The 17,656-nt window shown below is 40.8% G+C and overlaps 1 protein-coding gene across 1 annotated transcript in view; it reads right to left on the bottom strand.

Moving 5' to 3' along the window:
• The window catches only part of stard3nl (STARD3 N-terminal like), a 114,877-nt gene that overhangs the window by 87,405 nt on the left and 9,816 nt on the right, over positions 1-17,656 (bottom strand). The window contains 1 exon segment of the mRNA XM_084328120.1: positions 14,570-14,967. Coding sequence (XP_084184246.1) covers positions 14,570-14,767 — 198 coding nt within the window. The 5' untranslated portion in view covers positions 14,768-14,967.

Raw genomic sequence — 17,656 nt, 5'->3', positions numbered from 1 at the left:
CTGTCTTCAAACTTCCACTCCTCTCGAAATTTTTTATATTTGAATATCAACATTATCTGTCCATCCTCAGTTTACTATAATATACTCCTGTCCTGAGTCCTGACTAGTGACTTCATCGTCTTTCCAAACGCACGCACGCACACACACACACACAGGGAAGGGGAGAGAGTGCCCCCCCATTTCCCTTTCCACACTGTGTCTGCTGGCTCTGCCTGTGATCAGGATTAGCTTGTTAGCTTGCTAACGTTGTAGTGATTGTAATGGTACATAAACGTTAATTTCGGGCGATGTGCGCATAAAGGAATGGCGACGGTGCAAAGCATGTAGATGCATTTGACCCGTTGCGAGAAAAAAAAAACACCACGGACTTATTTCGGGACGTGTAGGCGCACTGCTGTGTTACGCAGCAGCAGTGCGCACCAACACGCTGCTCTGCTTGCAAGCACGGATAGGGCGGATATGACTCGTCGAGTTGTCACGGAGTTTTTTCAAAATAAGAGTATCATATGCACCTGAATGTTGCTAGCTGTCGAGCCTAGTTATTATAGCTGGAGCTGCGCGTGGGCAGAAATGAGACCCGCTACAGGATTTTCAAAATAAGAGTATCTATATGAACCGAATCCCTATCGCACCAGTGCTAGTGAAGTAAATCCATTCATCGCACAGACCGCTGTTGCTGTAGCACGTGCGAGATATATCTCGCACTGTACAGGCCTGCTAAAACACTCTCTTCCGCCCAATACATTGCAACGACGTCCACTGTATACCCCACACTACTATAAACGTGGCCTCAGAATTCACGCCACACACCCACTCGGCACGTAAATATATAAAATAGCGCTGTGCAAGCTAAATAGCCTAGCCAGCCTTGTTGTTGAGTCCTACCTCCGGGTCTCCTTCCGGGTCTTCTTCCACTGTCGGCCATCTCCTTCACTCATTGGTTGTTAGTGCGTGTGCTCATATCCAAGCTTGGAAAATCGATATATCGAAAATTTGCGACCACGTTTCATGTTTATTTCGAGGAAATAATTTATCGCGATAGTTATCGTTATCGTTTTATCGCCCAGCCCTAACATCAGCGTTTATCAGGGATTCTTTTTTTTTCTTCTTGAAAACGAGGGCTTTTCAAAATGCTATAAAAGGGAAATGAACCGATAAAAAAACAATCCGCTTCGACAATGTTGACTGGAAATGGGTCATTGATAATGCGACGGGCAGATTAGACACATAGCCATAATTTAAAACATAGATTAGGCGATATTAACGTTAACATTGAAGTGGTTGCTGGGCATTCAAGGGGGTAAAAAGGAAAACACGGCCGGCTCTGAAAGTGTTAATACTCTTATCAACATGAGTCAACAAATGCTTGCTTTATGTAGCCATTTAACACAAAAGGATGACCCTCATGCATTGCAAATTTGCATCAAATTCAAAACAGAGTGATGCACAAAATAACTTAAAAGAAAATAATAATTTAAAACAATGAATAAAGTGTGCATGAAATAATAGGGGAAAGAAAACGTTAGGAACCCGTTACATTCACCCACACAAGGGCTGAGTAATCACACACCCCCCCTCTCTCTCTCTCACACACACACTCTCTAGCTCTCTTTCTCTCTAGCCTCTTCCTCATCTCTCTCACCCCCCTCTCTCTCTATATATATCTCACACACACACACACACTTCAGAAACAAACATAGTATCAATGAGAGCATCAATAATACACCTGAGTGAAGTCTAAAAAAAAAAAATTATTTCTTTTTTTCTCTCTAAATTTAATCATGAGTTAAAAAAATAGTGGCGTTAATAGAATCGGGCGATAACGTGTTAATACCGCGTTAACTTTGACAGCCTTAGTTTTTAGCCCTAGTTGTACTTGTGTTGCAACCCCAGTTATCCCATTAGTTCCCCCAAACGTACTGTATGTTATGTACTGTATGTTATGTTAACCGTTTCGGGGCCAACCACGGATAAATCCGTGTTTCGAATCCAACGGTTGAGGACCAACCACGGACATGTCCGTGGCAAGGTTGTTTTGGCTTTTATTCCATTGTAATAACCTACTCGATGTCATCGAGCTGCACTGCAGATCTACCCTCCTCTTCGAATTCTGAAAAGTGCATTACCGGCCAGATCCTCTTAGGGGCGATGTCTCGATAATGCAGTGTGCCCTGTGGCAGAACGGTGCACTATTTTTTTTTTACTTTCAATGTAGTTTCCAGTTAGCTGGATTCTGGATGTGCAGCCTGTAGCTTGGAATACCTTTTGGGATGCGGATTTCACTATGCAGTAAAGGAATATATCATCAGCCAATGGACATATGGATCTACCAGATGGCGATCGATAACTGGGAAATGCTTTGGGGGATCCAACCGGCCCACGGTAAGATCTTTTTCACGTAAATTACATGCTGATCAGGGCTCGTTATGATAGCCATCCACCCGATCAGCTAATGAGGCTAACGCGGTTATTGGTAATCATTCAATAATCAGAAACGATGTCCCCCGCCCCCCCCTTTCATGCATTCATGGTGGACCATCATACCGATCATATGCAGTTTGAGTTTTAACTGTAGCTTCTGTATATCCGAAATGCCATTGGATTTAACGTTATTAGCTATTAGCCCTGTATCTCGCCTTCCAGGAAATATCCCAGCCGAAATCCCTTATAACGCTTATATTCAAGACGCTATAAAATGAGAACGTATTGATGATTTTTTTTTTCTTTAAGCCATTTTGAAGGGACGGTTTATGGTCTCAATTGACAATGAGAATGGACAGATAGCAATACTATAAAGTATAGATTTAGCTCTACAAACAGCCCCACGGACTATGCAAGTCTGTTTAGAAATACTGGCTGTCTACAGTGATTTTAGACGGATCCAAATGGCCATGAATGTGTTAAGCTAAGAAGTCTGCTAAGAAGCATAATTATTTATTATTATTATTATTATTTTATTTCATTGGGTTTTTAGCCCTAGTTGCACTTTTGTTGCAACCCAAGTTATTCCATTAGTTCCCCCAATCTTAGGTATGTTATGTTAAGCTAAGAAATCTGCTAAGAAGCATATTATTTATTATTATTTTATTTCATTGGGTTTTTAGCCCTAGTTGCACTTTTGTTGCAACCCCCGTTATCCCATTAGTTCCCCCAAACTTACTGTAGGTCTGTTATGTTAAGCCAAGAAGTCTGCTAAGAAGCATAATTATTTATTATTATTATTATTATTTTATTTCATTGGGTTTTTAGCCCTAGTTGCACTTTTGTTGCAACCCCAGTTATCCCATTAGTTTCCCAAACTTAGGTCTGTTATGTTAAGCTAAGAAATCTGCTAAGAAGCATATATTATTTATTATTATTTTATTTCATTGGGTTTTTAGCCCTAGATGCTCTTTTGTTGCACTTGTGTTTATTTCATGTTTTTAACAGTGCATGAAAGATTGTGTATTACTGCAACAAAAATAAATTTAAATAAATCATAGTCCTTCAAAAATGTGGGTCGCGACTTAACACTTTGGATGCCGGCGACGTGTTATGTCGTTATTTCGCCCCGCACGTTGAATGCAGATGACGCTAATTATCGTTTTTTCTTTTTATTAGCGATCTGAATTCATATTTCATCAACCGAGTCTCCCGTTGGTACAGCAGCCCCTCTAGGAACTCCGATGGGAAAATACCGCCCCCTATCGTCTATCCCTGTGTAACTGCAGCCCATTCGATTACACAGGTCGATGGGTGGGGGGGAGCCTACTGGCTCCACTATGCTGGCGAGCCGTCTGATGAAGAGGGAAGTGATAGCGTGACGGAAAGCAGCCTGGAATATATATTTACAGCAGCCAATAATCAATCAATAAACGCGATCGATATTTGGAATGGCGATCAGGAATTGGAATAATCTTTTTGGAGAACATCTGTTGTAAGATAAGGAGTCTATGTTACCAGTTTTAGGATGTTTTCACTGAGATATCAACGTGTCCCGTATGTGTATGTGTGTGTGTGTGTGTGTGATGTTGAGGAAATGAGGTAATCGATTTTTCAACCCGCTTCTATAGCGTGCATAAGTACACATATACTATCGATAATCTAGCGTTTATTTGAAAACTATTCATAAATAGGCCGACAAATGACAACGTGTCTAGTGTATTCGAGAATATTCCAGTAAAAGCTGTTTATGACGGAATCTTTATATTTTCCTGAAATTCTCTAGAAAACGATAGCTTTTCGAAATGCTATAAAACGGAAATTAACAGATTAAAAAACAATCCGTTTCGATAGGGGTGGACGGTATAAACGGTATGAATTTGCTCTATGGTATGGATTTTGACTATACCGTGTAACCGGTAGGGCAGCTCTAAAATAGCAATGACGTCATGTAACCACAGCGCGACTATTTCAATCGCATTTGCCCCTAAAAATAGATCGAATTAGTCATAGATAATAGATATGTGCAAACTGGAAAAAGTTATTTAGGAGGCTTCGCGCAGTGGGCGCACTGGGCGTGTCAACACGCAATTGTCATTTCATAATAAACACATATCACCGCGGCGCACAGCAAGTTTCAATTTCAGTTCCTGGCATTTTTAACCAGTGGAGAAAGGTAAGAGATCTTACCTATCGTTTTTCTTATATGAATTATTCTACGTTAATAAAACATACCTGGTGATCAACTACAGTTTGCTGTAAACACTATGATATGTGTGTTATGATAACGACGGGAGGACGGCTGCTGCAGCAGTGGATTTGCGAAATAGCATGCAGCTGCAGAGCCGCAGAGCCAGTGGCTCTTTCAGGTCTGGTCACAGGCCCGCTCAACAGCGCCCCCCCCACCAAACGGCTGAACGACCTGAAAGAGCCACTGGCTCTGCGGCTCTGCAGCTACATATGCTTCTAGCAAAATCCAGCCCCGCTGTTTGCAATGGGAGCAGCACGGAGTCTCGACTCAGGACTTATTTTATTTGGAATATAATGACTTTATACGCAAAAGTAGCCTAGTTTTAAGTTAAAATATTATAAATCTACATGCCTTGAGGATGTCATTCTTTATATAGCCTGCCTATCAGGCAAAAAAATGTATTCTAACGGAAACACTGATACCGTGATATATACCGTTACCGTCTATGCTTCAAATTATACCGTGATATAAATTTTAGACCATACCGTCCACCCCTACGTTTCGACCATGTTGACTGCAAATAAGTCATTGATAAGCGACGGGCAGATTAGACACATTTAAAACATAGATTATGTGTTTTTAACGCTATCATTGAAGTGGATGCTGGCATCCAAGGACATTAATCAACGTTAATCAAAGGCACTGAAAGTGTTAATGACTAAGGAAAATGTTGGGTCCCGAGGCTAGACAAGTTGAGAACCACTGGCTGCCTTAGATTGCGCTGTCCTCCTGGTCGTTTGGCCATTATGATATTGATGACCATAGCTGTCAACATTTCGTTTTGAGAAAACGTGCACGTTTTAGCCCCGCCCCTTCTCCTGGCCCCGCCCCCTCAGCCCGCCCCCTCCAACCCGGCCCCGCCCCCTCCCAATGGAGCTGCCTCGTCGCTGCCATCTGCTGGTCAAAACCTGTATGTACCCAGCCATTTCGTTGTAGGGTAAACTTTTCCTACTTAGAGTGTAAATGCTATGTAAATTATGGTTTTGTTGAACATTTGTATTTCACAGGAGAGAAACTGTATTCAAAGAAAGCTATTAAAATAGTCTTTGAATCTAAATATACATTCTTTGTGTTGATTTTACATTAATTCCATGATTTTACTCAAGTAAATATCTGTTACAAGCTTCGGTTTTATGTAGAAAAATGCTGTTTTTAATCTAGATTAATCTAGATTGATTACAGAAAATTGTGAGATTGATTAGTTAATTTTTTTTATCTATTGGCGGCGCTGGTGTATATATTATATATATATATATATATATATATATATATATATATATATATATATGTGTATGTGTATATATGTAATGTGTGTATATATGTCAGAGAATCAGCCCCTTGCGTCCTTAGTGTAAAGCATATGACATGGTGTATGTTTGTTCATTGATGTGACAGTGTCTGGCAACATACTATTGTTCTTTTTATTTCTTTGTGTTTGTGATTTGTCTTGATGTGTTTGTGAAACTATAAAAGCAATCAATCAATGTATTACCATAGTGTCTTTATACCTTCATCACTGTAGGCTACATATTAATACTACAACTCGTTAAAGCTATAAAAAAATACCTATGGTCATTAATTTAGCAGTGGGAATATCATTTTGGAACATTGTGTGTCTACAGAGAAATGTGAGATAGAAAAAAAGCCAATGCGATTTTGTGTTTTTCCTCAATATCTCTGCAATGCCTGCGAGTTACCAGTAACTGTATTTGTCATAACATGACGATTCACGACAACTTTTAAAACGGATCAATTATTATTTATAAATCGCATTCAGGAAATTGGGCGTCAGAGTGAAGGAGGGGGACGCCGAGGCGCAGAGCAAACGGCTGTTCACCAAGACATTTACACATTCCTTCCTGCATCACATACACAGTAACTTTGTATTGTTTTATCCACAGAAGATTTGCAAACCCTTTGTTCCAGAGACAAAAGCCACAGAGTGGGCAATCAAGAGACACTGGCTAAGTTGATTTGACACCCTCGGTGCCGCATCAGTCTCTCCCCTGAGCTCTGAGCAAATCCGCTCGCTGTTCTGTTCTTATTCTTCTTCGGCTGGCAACCGTCTCCCGGTCTGACTTCCTGTGATAACGGTCTAATCTACACTGCTGCCACCTGTCGTCACGGAGGAGAATTGCACCCATTTTGTAAAAAAAAAAATTATAATAATTAGTACAAAATACGTACCAATCCGTGCGCCGTAAAGACAGCGTGCAGAGGGTCGAAATACAGGAGAATCCCTGTAAAACCGTGCGTGTTGACAGTAGGGGTGGGACGATACATCGATCCAGATCGATACATCGATGTAATTATCAACAATCGAATCGGATCGATGCGATGTAATAAGATCGATTCATATCGATACTCTTATTTTGAAAATCCTGTGGCGAGTCTCATATCCGCCCAAGAACAACAGCAGTAGCTCCGTGTGTGTAGATGTTACAGCATAGCATTCTCCCTTTCTGTGTGTGTGTGTGCGCGCGTCTTTGGAAAGACCAGATGAGGTCAGAGGAGTTTGATGTTTAAATGTTATTTAAACATAAACAATATAATACATAATAAATGTAGGCCTATACATGATCATGCAACATCAACAAATTGTTGTAGGAACGGTTTGGGAGAGGGAGGTTGTGAGTTTTGAGTTCCAAAAAATGTAGCTTAAAGTTTAAAGCTCAATATATAAAAACGTGGCACTTTACAGTGAACAGGAGGTCTATTTGTATTAAAAACAATAGATTGATTTTCCTTTAAATGTCTGGAAGAGCTCAAAAATACAAATGTCAAATGATATTTTCATTACCTTTTTTTTGTTGATCTAAATGTTACTGATTGTGTTAAATGGGCATATGATATCATCTCATATCGATCGCAGGCACCTGAATCTAATCGTATCATATTGTATCGTGAGAGACTTTGTGATATCGGCAAATATCGTATCGTTGTCCAAAGAATCTATATCGTATCGTATCATGATGAAACTGGTGATTCCCACCCCTAGTTGACAGCTATGATTGATGACCGGTAACTGGCTGCGCAAAAAATGCCATTGCATGCGGGTGTACTGCTCCTTTGCCGTCAATATTTTCAATATGCGCAAAACTGAATGTTGAAATAGCAGTAATACCATGTTCATTGATAAAATGACATAAGGGATGGAAGGGATGGGACGGGGGGATGGCCGTTTTAGAAGGGGAATGATATTGACAGTTTTTATTTCAGGGGGGATGCCATCCCCCCTCAACGCGAGTACTGGGAGAACCACATAAATGTAGTTTACCTATGGGAGAACCACATAAATGTAGTTTACCTATGGAAGAACCACATAAATGTAGTTTACCTATGGGAGAACCACATAAATGTAGTTTACCTATGGGAGAACCACATAAATGTAGTTTACCTATGGAAGAACCACATAAATGTAGTTTACCTATGGAAGAACCACATAAATGTAGTTTACCTATGGGAGAACCACATAAATGTAGTTTACCTATGGAAGAACCACATAAATGTAGTTTACCTATGGGAGAACCACATAAATGTAGTTTACCTATGGGAGAACCACATAAATGTAGTTTACCTATGGAAGAACCACATAAATGTAGTTTACCTATGGAAGAACCACATAAATGTAGTTTACCTATGGGAGAACCACATAAATGTAGTTTACCTATGGAAGAACCACATAAATGTAGTTTACCTATGGGAGAACCACATAAATGTAGTTTACCTATGGAAGAACCACATAAATGTAGTTTACCTATGGAAGAACCATAGTGTGTAGTTTACCTATGGGAGAACCAGTGTGTAGTTTACCTATGGGTTTCTGAACAGAATGTATGCAGAGAAACTGTATTGAACTGGTATTGATGAGAATCTAGATTCAAATTGGCTTCTAAAGATTACAAACATGTTAAAACAATGTTGTTTATATTGAATGCTACCGTGTTGACATGACGACAGCGAGGTACTGTTGTAGTCGAGTTTCTTAGTCCTACTTGGAATTCAAACTTCGAGGGCCGTTGCATTATTCCAAGTAGCGACTTCCCTCCTCGTCTGGAAGGCACAGTTATGTATGACTGTCCCATTGTTATGATGTCATCATGCTCCTAATCTACTCCACAATAGACCTCTCAAGCCCGGATTTCTTTTATTTACCCGCCTATGGTGAAAATGTACTGTTTTATTTTCCCATTTACAAGTAATTTAGTCTTAAACGGCGTGTGGCGAGAGGGTGGGGTGTGGCGTGTGACATTTTACAGGAGGATGATATGTTTTGTTTTGTATATTGTTATTCAATATACAAAATGTTTAAAGTGTTAAAAACAAAACACATGTTGGAGGGGATCTTGAATTGAATCAATCCGTGGTCAACAAATTGTTACTGGATTAGGATACAGGTTATTATCTAAGATGTTGTCAAATAGTGAGCTCTTGGTAAAAGAAGACTACATGGTACTGCACTTTGTTTACCGTCTGATTTCAGTTGGTATAGGGCAGGGGTGTAAAGTACTTGAGTAATTGTACTTCGTTACAATACTTAAGTACTGTTTTGGGGGATTTGTACTTTACTCGAGTAATATTAGGTTTGTATACTTGTACTTTTACTCAATTACATTTCAGAGGGAAAAAAACACACTTTTTACTCCTTACATTTAAAATGCAGAACTACAAAGTACAAATCTCGCAGGTCCAACCATTTTAATTAGTATATTCGTTTCTCTGGCTGAACTAACGTTATTAATCCTGCGGCCGCAATTTATTTAAAAACAGCCAATCAAAAATCCATCAATGGAAAATGAACCCGCCCATACCCATGCTGATTGGTCCTTGTGCAAGACTAGAAAGCGGGGATCTTTGATTAAACACCTGCTATCAGAAGAATAGACAGTCAGAGTGACAAGCTACAGAAGATGGTCACAAACGATAGTAGCTATGAGTGATGAAGAGGACGAAATGGAACATTTCATTGCCCCGGAATAAAAAAAGTTTTTTTTACTTTTACTTTTTAGTACATTTAAAAGTAGAAACATTTGGACTTTTACTCAAGTGTGTTTTTAGCCAGATACTCTAACTTTTACTTGAGTACGATTTTGAGACGGTACCCATACTTTCACTTAAGTATAATTTCTGGGTATTTTTTACATCCCTGGTATAGGGGAGGGGCTACTACAGCTGGCCACACCTCAAGCTTAGCCAAAGCGGTGTGGAGAAATCACCAGTGTAATAAGTTATTAAACTAATTAAAGTAAACAATACCAAGCAGGGGACTTTTGCATAGAGGTTGCTGTTTGATGGCATTACAGATTATAAAGTACATACACTGCTCTGTTGTATGTTAGAACTTTGTAAAAAAAACTCAAAGTATTAAGAGCAATGCACTGCTCTGTTGTTCTATTAACACATCCAGTGCCAGTCACCAGAGGTCGCTGTGGGCCGTGTGTGCCAGCGCTTAATGAATGGGGATACATGCCGGTGTTTGCAGTGCTAAAACTATATTAAATATTATAGCTATGGATCTAATACTATAGTTGATTGTCATTGAGTTTCTTCTGGTCAAGATGCGAAAAACAGATACTTTTTTTCATCAATACATTCCCGTTTTATACCGTGGTGAATATGAGTATAGTTAGTATAGAGTAATAGAGTAATTGTGTAATCCCAGGAAACACCGCTAAACAGCGTTTTATTGCATTTCATTAGGAAGCGTGCCATTCCTCACTTGGATCGACAATCAATCGGAAATCAACGCTAGATTATCGGTATTATGTTTCATCATGCATGCATGAAAGGGTGGGGGGGGGTTTCTATGCTTCGATCGTCACCAACTGAATACATTACACAGTACATTACAGACACAAGCTCCGATTGCAGGGAAGGAATTATCGGATCAACACAAGATTGATAACATATAGCCCTTACCTTGTCTATGATGTACTGCAAAAAGAATATTCCAATTATCTGATCGCCATTCCAAGTACTTACCGCAATCGTGTTTCCAATGTAATCCAGCATTGAACATGAACCAAGCCACATCGTTTCAAATGGAGTGCAATAGCGGCCGCAAGGCGTTAGGCGCCGGTATTGAACGTTTGCGATCTCAGACCCATTCAGGACAGCCTGCCCGATGAATTATCAATAGAAATAGCGAATAAAAGAAATAACGATCCAGAAACGTGTTAATCCGTGAATGGCACTCAACCGTCGGGCACCAAACACGTGTTTATCCGTGAATGGCACTGGATGTGTTAAGTGTTATGAGCGATGCTCTGTTGTAAATGTTATTGTATATTTGTATTGAACTATTTTATCACACTTTTGACTCTGTCTGTTCTATTTTATTCTTTTTAGTATTGCCTATTTTTAAACTGAATCAAACCACACTTTTTTACTCTGTCTATTCTACTTTATTATTTGTATTACTGAATGCTACCTCTCTATCTTTTTATGCTTGCTTATTATGCCTGTATTTTTTACTGCTGTGAAGCACTTTGAACTGCAATTTCTGTATGAAAAGTGCTATACAAATAAAGTTATTATTATAAAGTACCTTTAAATAGGGATGCACCGATATGAAAATTTGCCACCGATACCGATACCGATTGTTCAACTAACACAATCGGCCGATACCGATACCGATATTTGTGGCAAAACTACTGTATATTTGTGTTACAAATTGTGCTCACCGATATGAACATAGGCCTCTTTACTTACTTAAAAAAAGGAAACATCAAGAAATAGCACTATCTCTCTCCCAGTATGTTCTGCAGGGCTGCAGCTAGATACTAGTTCTCCCAGTATGGTCTACCGGCTGGGCTGCAGCTGGATAATTGTCTCAAACAGAGTCTCAACCAATGAAATTTTTATTGACAGTCGATTCTGCCAATTACATCACACACCGCTTGCACCCGCCTCTGCTGTTACCACCAATCGGCAAGCGCGTATACATTTTTTACTTCTGCTTTTGTCCGCCATTGATTTTGACGAGAGAGGTTTTCTAGAACAACAACAGCGGCGCGCGGCGCGGCCGACGTTTAGCTTTTAGCTCCGCAGGATGACTTAAATGAGGCATAATGATTTTACTGCAACGATTGTTATAATAAAACAAAGCCTTTCTATACATGTGTCTGATTGAAAACTTTATTAACAGATTGCAGAATGGGTAAAACTCAGGGCTCTATGAACAACGGAAGGAACTGAGCTAGTATGAACGCGGGCTTGCTACGTTCGGGTAAATAATATGCTGATGTTATTGAACGTGTAACACTAACTATATAACGTTAATGCCACAAAACGAATGCCTTGTTAATCATAAGTAGTAACTTTGATGCAGTAGCTTGTGTGTGTGTGTGTGGGGGGGACCGTTGTGGAGGTCGCGAGTGAACTTTTTTTTGTCTTTTGACGCTACACAAATTGATGGATATTTATCGGCTACTGCCATCGGCACATTCGAGCTTATCAAGGCCGATTGCAGTCAACAAGGCACTTATCGGCCAATACCGATACCCGACCGATACATCGGTGCACCCCTACCTTTAATTTAAAGCTACAATGTGTATGAATTCCTTTGTTTTTTTTGTTAGAATTTAGCTCGAAAATGTATCATAATGTGGACACACTGACTCAGTCTACTGTGAGTTCCTTTCACTGAACCATTGATCAGGCTACATGATCCTCACTGCCAGACTGTGTCGAATGAGAAAGATTGTATTCAACCAAACTTTCCAGAAACTAGGTCATTCATTGTCTTCCGCTGTAAAAAAGCACTTCCTCCTTGGGGCACATTGTTAAAAGATCCATTCCTGCTTCCATCGACTCATTCATCATCTCAGAAAAACAGCCGCCCTACAATAGATATATTTAGCTCGACCGAATTTAAAAAGGAACCATTTAACCCTTTCACTACCACACTACCAAATGATTAACCCTTTCACTGCGACAATACAGAAGGTTAACCCTTTCACAACCACACTACAGAAGGTTAACCCTTAAATGCCCAATCTTCTATCCAAACGTAAACAAAAAAAAGGGTAGCCACACTGAACACCAGAATATGCCACAGAGTGAACCTTTTCGCTCTCAAATCAAACGACTCTTGCCACAAGGTCCACAGTGAGAGACAGCTACCTGCATCTTATAGCAGCAAACGCTTCGTTTTTACATGCAAGATATTTGTAAACATTGATCGGCGTAAAGCAGAGAGTTATGATCTTGACATTAACACTTTGAGTGCCAGCCACGAGAAATCTCGTTAGTTCATGCCATGCGTTGAGTGCCAAGCGACAAGAAATCTGGTTTTTAATCGTTATTTTTTATTTATTATCGATTTCCATTCATTTTTCATCAATCTAGCCTCACGTTACCACTGGGACTCTGTCTGAGTTTGAACAGGGAAAATACCGCCCCCTATCGTCTGCCGGATGGTAATGCACCCTTTGGATTGGATTGAATGAAAACGCATGGGGAAAAGAAAGTCCGGAATCCACATTTTGCTTGTCAGGCATGTAATCCGAGCCGATTGCAGTCTTCGCCGACCCTCAGAACAGCGTGGAATCGGTATTTCCAGTACCCAGCGTTGGATCAATAAACGCGATCGATATTTGGAATGGCGATCAGGAATTGGAATAATCTTTTTGGAGAACATCTGAGGTAAGGAATCTATTTTACCAGTCTTGGGATAATCAGAGCTCTTTTCACCTATATCTCAGCGTGTCCCATATGTGTGTGTGTGGCTGTGAGTGTGTGTAGCTGATCAGGAAATAAGATAATAGATTTTTCAGCCCGCTTCTCTAGCGTGCATAAGTACACATATACTATCGATAATCTTTTTTTTTTATCCACTTTTTCTCCCATTTTCTATATTTTTCTCCCATCCCAATTTCGTATCATCCAATTCAACCCTCCCCTGTCACGAACGCTGTTTCTTGCCTCCCACAAGCCGGCTGCAATGTGGACTAAGTCATACATAGCACAAGTCCCCTCCGGTACTTGAGGTAACAGCAGTCGCATCTTTTCACCTGCGCAGCTCGATCTCTCAGTGGCGAGGAGTAACGCGTGGGAGGATCACGCTGCCCCCGACACTTCCTGATTCTACTGCGCAGGCGCACCAACCGACCTAGGAGTCGCTGTCCACAACGCCCGATCCCCATCCATCAGTTTCCCACCCCCTAATACGGCCAATGTGTATTAGTATGAACGACCAGCTAAACTGAAAGCAATGTGGAGCGCTGGGCTCGAACAGGCGAGCCCAGCGTCTCTGCATTCGTGGCGAGCGCCTTGCCCACTACGCCACGTAGCCGCCCATACTATCGATAATCTAGCTTTTATTTGAAAACGATTCATAAATAGGCCGAAAAATGACAACATGTTTTGTGTATTCCAGTAAAGCGTGATTCCTGCAGAATACCTGACCGCGCGGCACGGACAGTGTTAACCTTCTGGCCCACCAGCAGCCACTATGGTTATAGTGGTTTAACAAAGTCATTCAGCCTTTTCAACAGTCAGAATCCTCTGCCCCACACAAAGTAACACCGTAAATACAAAACATTATATTGAAAGAAGTAACCATTATAGCTATCCAAATTGATTAAAGTGTGTGTGTGTGTGCCAATAACAAATGCTTTCCGATGTGCCCTTGAGCAAGGTACTTAACCCCCAACTGCCCCAGTGAGGCTGCTCAGTGGCCAACAGCTCCTAGGCCTGAACACACACACACACACACACACACACACACACACACACACACACACACACACACACACACACACACACACACACACACACACACACACACACACACACACACACACACACACACACACACACACACACACACACACACACACACACACACACACACACACACACACACACACACACACACACACACACACACCTTACATTTAGCTCTATGATCCAGAGCAAAGTGATGAACAAGAGGTCAAAGGTGACGAAGAGGCAGAAGGTCCTCCTGACGTCCGAGATGCACTTCTTCTTGCCGGCCTCATACGACTCGATCCTGGCCGAGGTGGGCGTGGTGTTGTTAGAGCCCGCCTCCCTGGTGATCCGCGAATCGTTGCTGCTGCATCGGCTATCCATAGTTGGCCACGCCCTCTGCACGGGGCTGGCTCCGCCTCGCTGGTCCGTCCGGTTGGATAGATGCTACTTGGTCTCGGGGTCACTGGGGTCACTGGGGTCACTGGACACGCCTGCTGACTCAGGACACGCCACACATTTAGAGAATCCAACGATGAGCACTGCGTCGCAGGACTGGCTGCATAACTGCTTCTCTTGAAAAGCTGAAGGATAGAAAAAAAAACGTAGGAGTGGTTTTAGAAGGAGAAACACTCAATATGTCAGTCTGTTACCAGGCAGATTTAAGTTGTCATTTACGCATAATTGATATTAAAGGGAGAGTGTTAGTCGATTATTTTTTACATTAAGTTGTATGAAATACCGGCTACTTGCCAGTAGTGTAATTGATGCCTAACCATTTGCCTACTTACAGAGTCCTGTGGTTAACTTTATTAACTGTGGTCATAAAATAAGTGCACCCACTTGCCTGAATCAAACAAATACAGTAGTACCAGTATTAAACAGTGAGTTAGACAGACCATTATTGGTGTTATCGGAAGGTCACGACTCACAAATTCCATTCCCCATGGCAACCAATCTCTCCATACCTGTTGAAGTGTCCTTGAGCAAGGCACACTGATTGAACCACATAGCTGCTCCAGGGACGCTTCTGTATACAGTAGGCCTATGTGTCCGTGTATGTGTTCTGGGTTTGGCACGAATACAGAAGGTACAGAGAGAGTGTACAACAATCTTAAAAGGGGAACTATGCCCAATTTAAGAATTCATACATGTTATTCCTCTGGTCTAAAGATGGTCCAGAAATATTAGTGAACATGAACAATGCTCTCCCACATCCCAAAACTAGACCACTAAAACTCAAACTTGTGATGTCATCAAGTAGGGCTGCACAATTAGTGGTATATTAATCGTGATCACGATTTTGGCCCACCACAATTAATTAAATATGATTGTCTGAGATCCATTTTGACTGCCTGCTCTTCTATATCAAATCAAGCGCTCCCCATCCCTCAGCTACATTGTCTGACCAATCACAGGTGTTCCTGTGCGCTGCAAGCACTGTCCTCTTGTTTATACCAGGTAGCCTCAAACCAAGTTAGAGAATAAATGAAAAGAGCTCTCCTTAACCCTTTGTGTATGGTGATTTGAGCATATTTCCACCTGTTCGTGTATTTGTTCTATTTAATGCTTTATAACTGTGCAGGTCAACGTACAAGAACCATGGATAATGGCTTAAGTGTCTCACTGAAGGACACTTCCGACACAAGCCAGAATCAAACTGGGAACCCTCCGATTACCAGGCGACTGCTCTACCCCCTGAGTCACTGTTGTCCTCTAGGCAAAAGAGCACCGCTTGGTATTGCACTTTGTTTAAATGGTTTGTTTTGGTCTGATGTGTGACTTGGTGGAGAGGTTGCCATCGCTGGCCACACCCCTGACTCTGCCAAGAGAGAGATTCACAGTATAATAAGTTACTAAACTTCAACACACACATCAGACCAAAACAGAAAATGTAAACAAGGTCTCTTTTGTGTGAATTGTGTATCATCACCATATCTCGATATCATGACTTTAGCATATTGAATTATTGTCCAGCTCTAGCAGAACACTTTCTAAATATATTTTTTTAACATAAAGCCAATGCAGGTAAAACCTGTGTCGCAACCCTCGCTCTAGACCTGGGTGGTTATCTCTTGTCAATCAACACAGGACGACCGTAAAACAGACTAACAGGTTATTCCGAGGTCACCGTGTTGGTGTGAAAGGTTGTAGAACACTCTTGCATAGACTCCACAACGCATCACTGTGCCTCACTGCATCACTGAGCACAGGGTGACAGTACAGCCTGGCCAAATCTTCCTGGACACTTTACATTTTTACACTTATTACTGTACATTTTACTGTATATTTCTGTATTTTTGGCTGTATGGTTTATATAAAAAAATTTAGAATGTATATACATACCAGAATGTATACATACATACATACCCGGACCGTATTTTATTCTTATTTTTTATATTATTATGTTCTTATTCTTATTTTAGTCCTATTGACTAACTAAATGTTTATTGTTCAATGTGAGCGATCTGTAGTGCCGAATTTCCCTTGGAATTAATAAAGGATTTCTATTCTATAAGAGTTTCACAGGCAGGGGAAATCACAGGCTTTAAAGGGATAGTTGTGGTTTTTTGAGCCCCGGCCCTGTATCCGGAACTAGTATGAGGAACAGCAAGACCAACGGCTTCTCAGTTACAGTGGGTGACAATATTGTCACAAGGAAAGATGAAATTACATACCTAGGTTCCATCCTAGAGGCAAATCAGTTCCATCCTAGAGGCAAAAAAGTCAACCAATGAACTAGATTCTTGTACCGGATCTCCTCTCTGGTAAACAAGAATACCCTGAAGACTCTGGCAGGAGCACTCAGGCCTAACAAAATTAATAGTTGGTTTCAGGTTGGTTGTCAGTTTGGCCATGGGTAGGTAGGGAATTTTTTATTTTTTTTTATTCTTTCCCACAGCGACTATGGATAGGGAATTCGAATTTCTTTATTTAATTAAAATGTTCACAACAACATGGATGCATGTACTCTGCCAGCATGTTTAATATCCATAATACTAAATGTTTGACTAAGATTTCTATGAAACCTTTTTTTTTTTTTTTTTTTTTTTTTTTTTTAAACTCATAAAATATATTGGGTCGCACTTAAATCGGCAGGGTCGGTCGGCAACCTGAAACCAACTATTAATTTTGTTAGGCCTCATTCAAGGGTACTACGACTATGCTTGCACCTCATGGTACCAAAGCACCTCAAAGGCGCTAAAAACAAGATTACAAACATCACAAAACAAACTAGTCAGACTACTACTTGACCTTACTCCTAGAACCCAC

Source organism: Notolepis coatsorum (genome assembly GCF_963971535.1).
Source record: "Notolepis coatsorum genome assembly, chromosome: 13".
NCBI classification, from domain to species: Eukaryota; Metazoa; Chordata; class Actinopteri; order Aulopiformes; family Paralepididae; genus Notolepis; species Notolepis coatsorum.
Note: the sequence above shows the minus strand (reverse complement) of the source record. Positions and strands in the feature narration are given on the sequence as shown.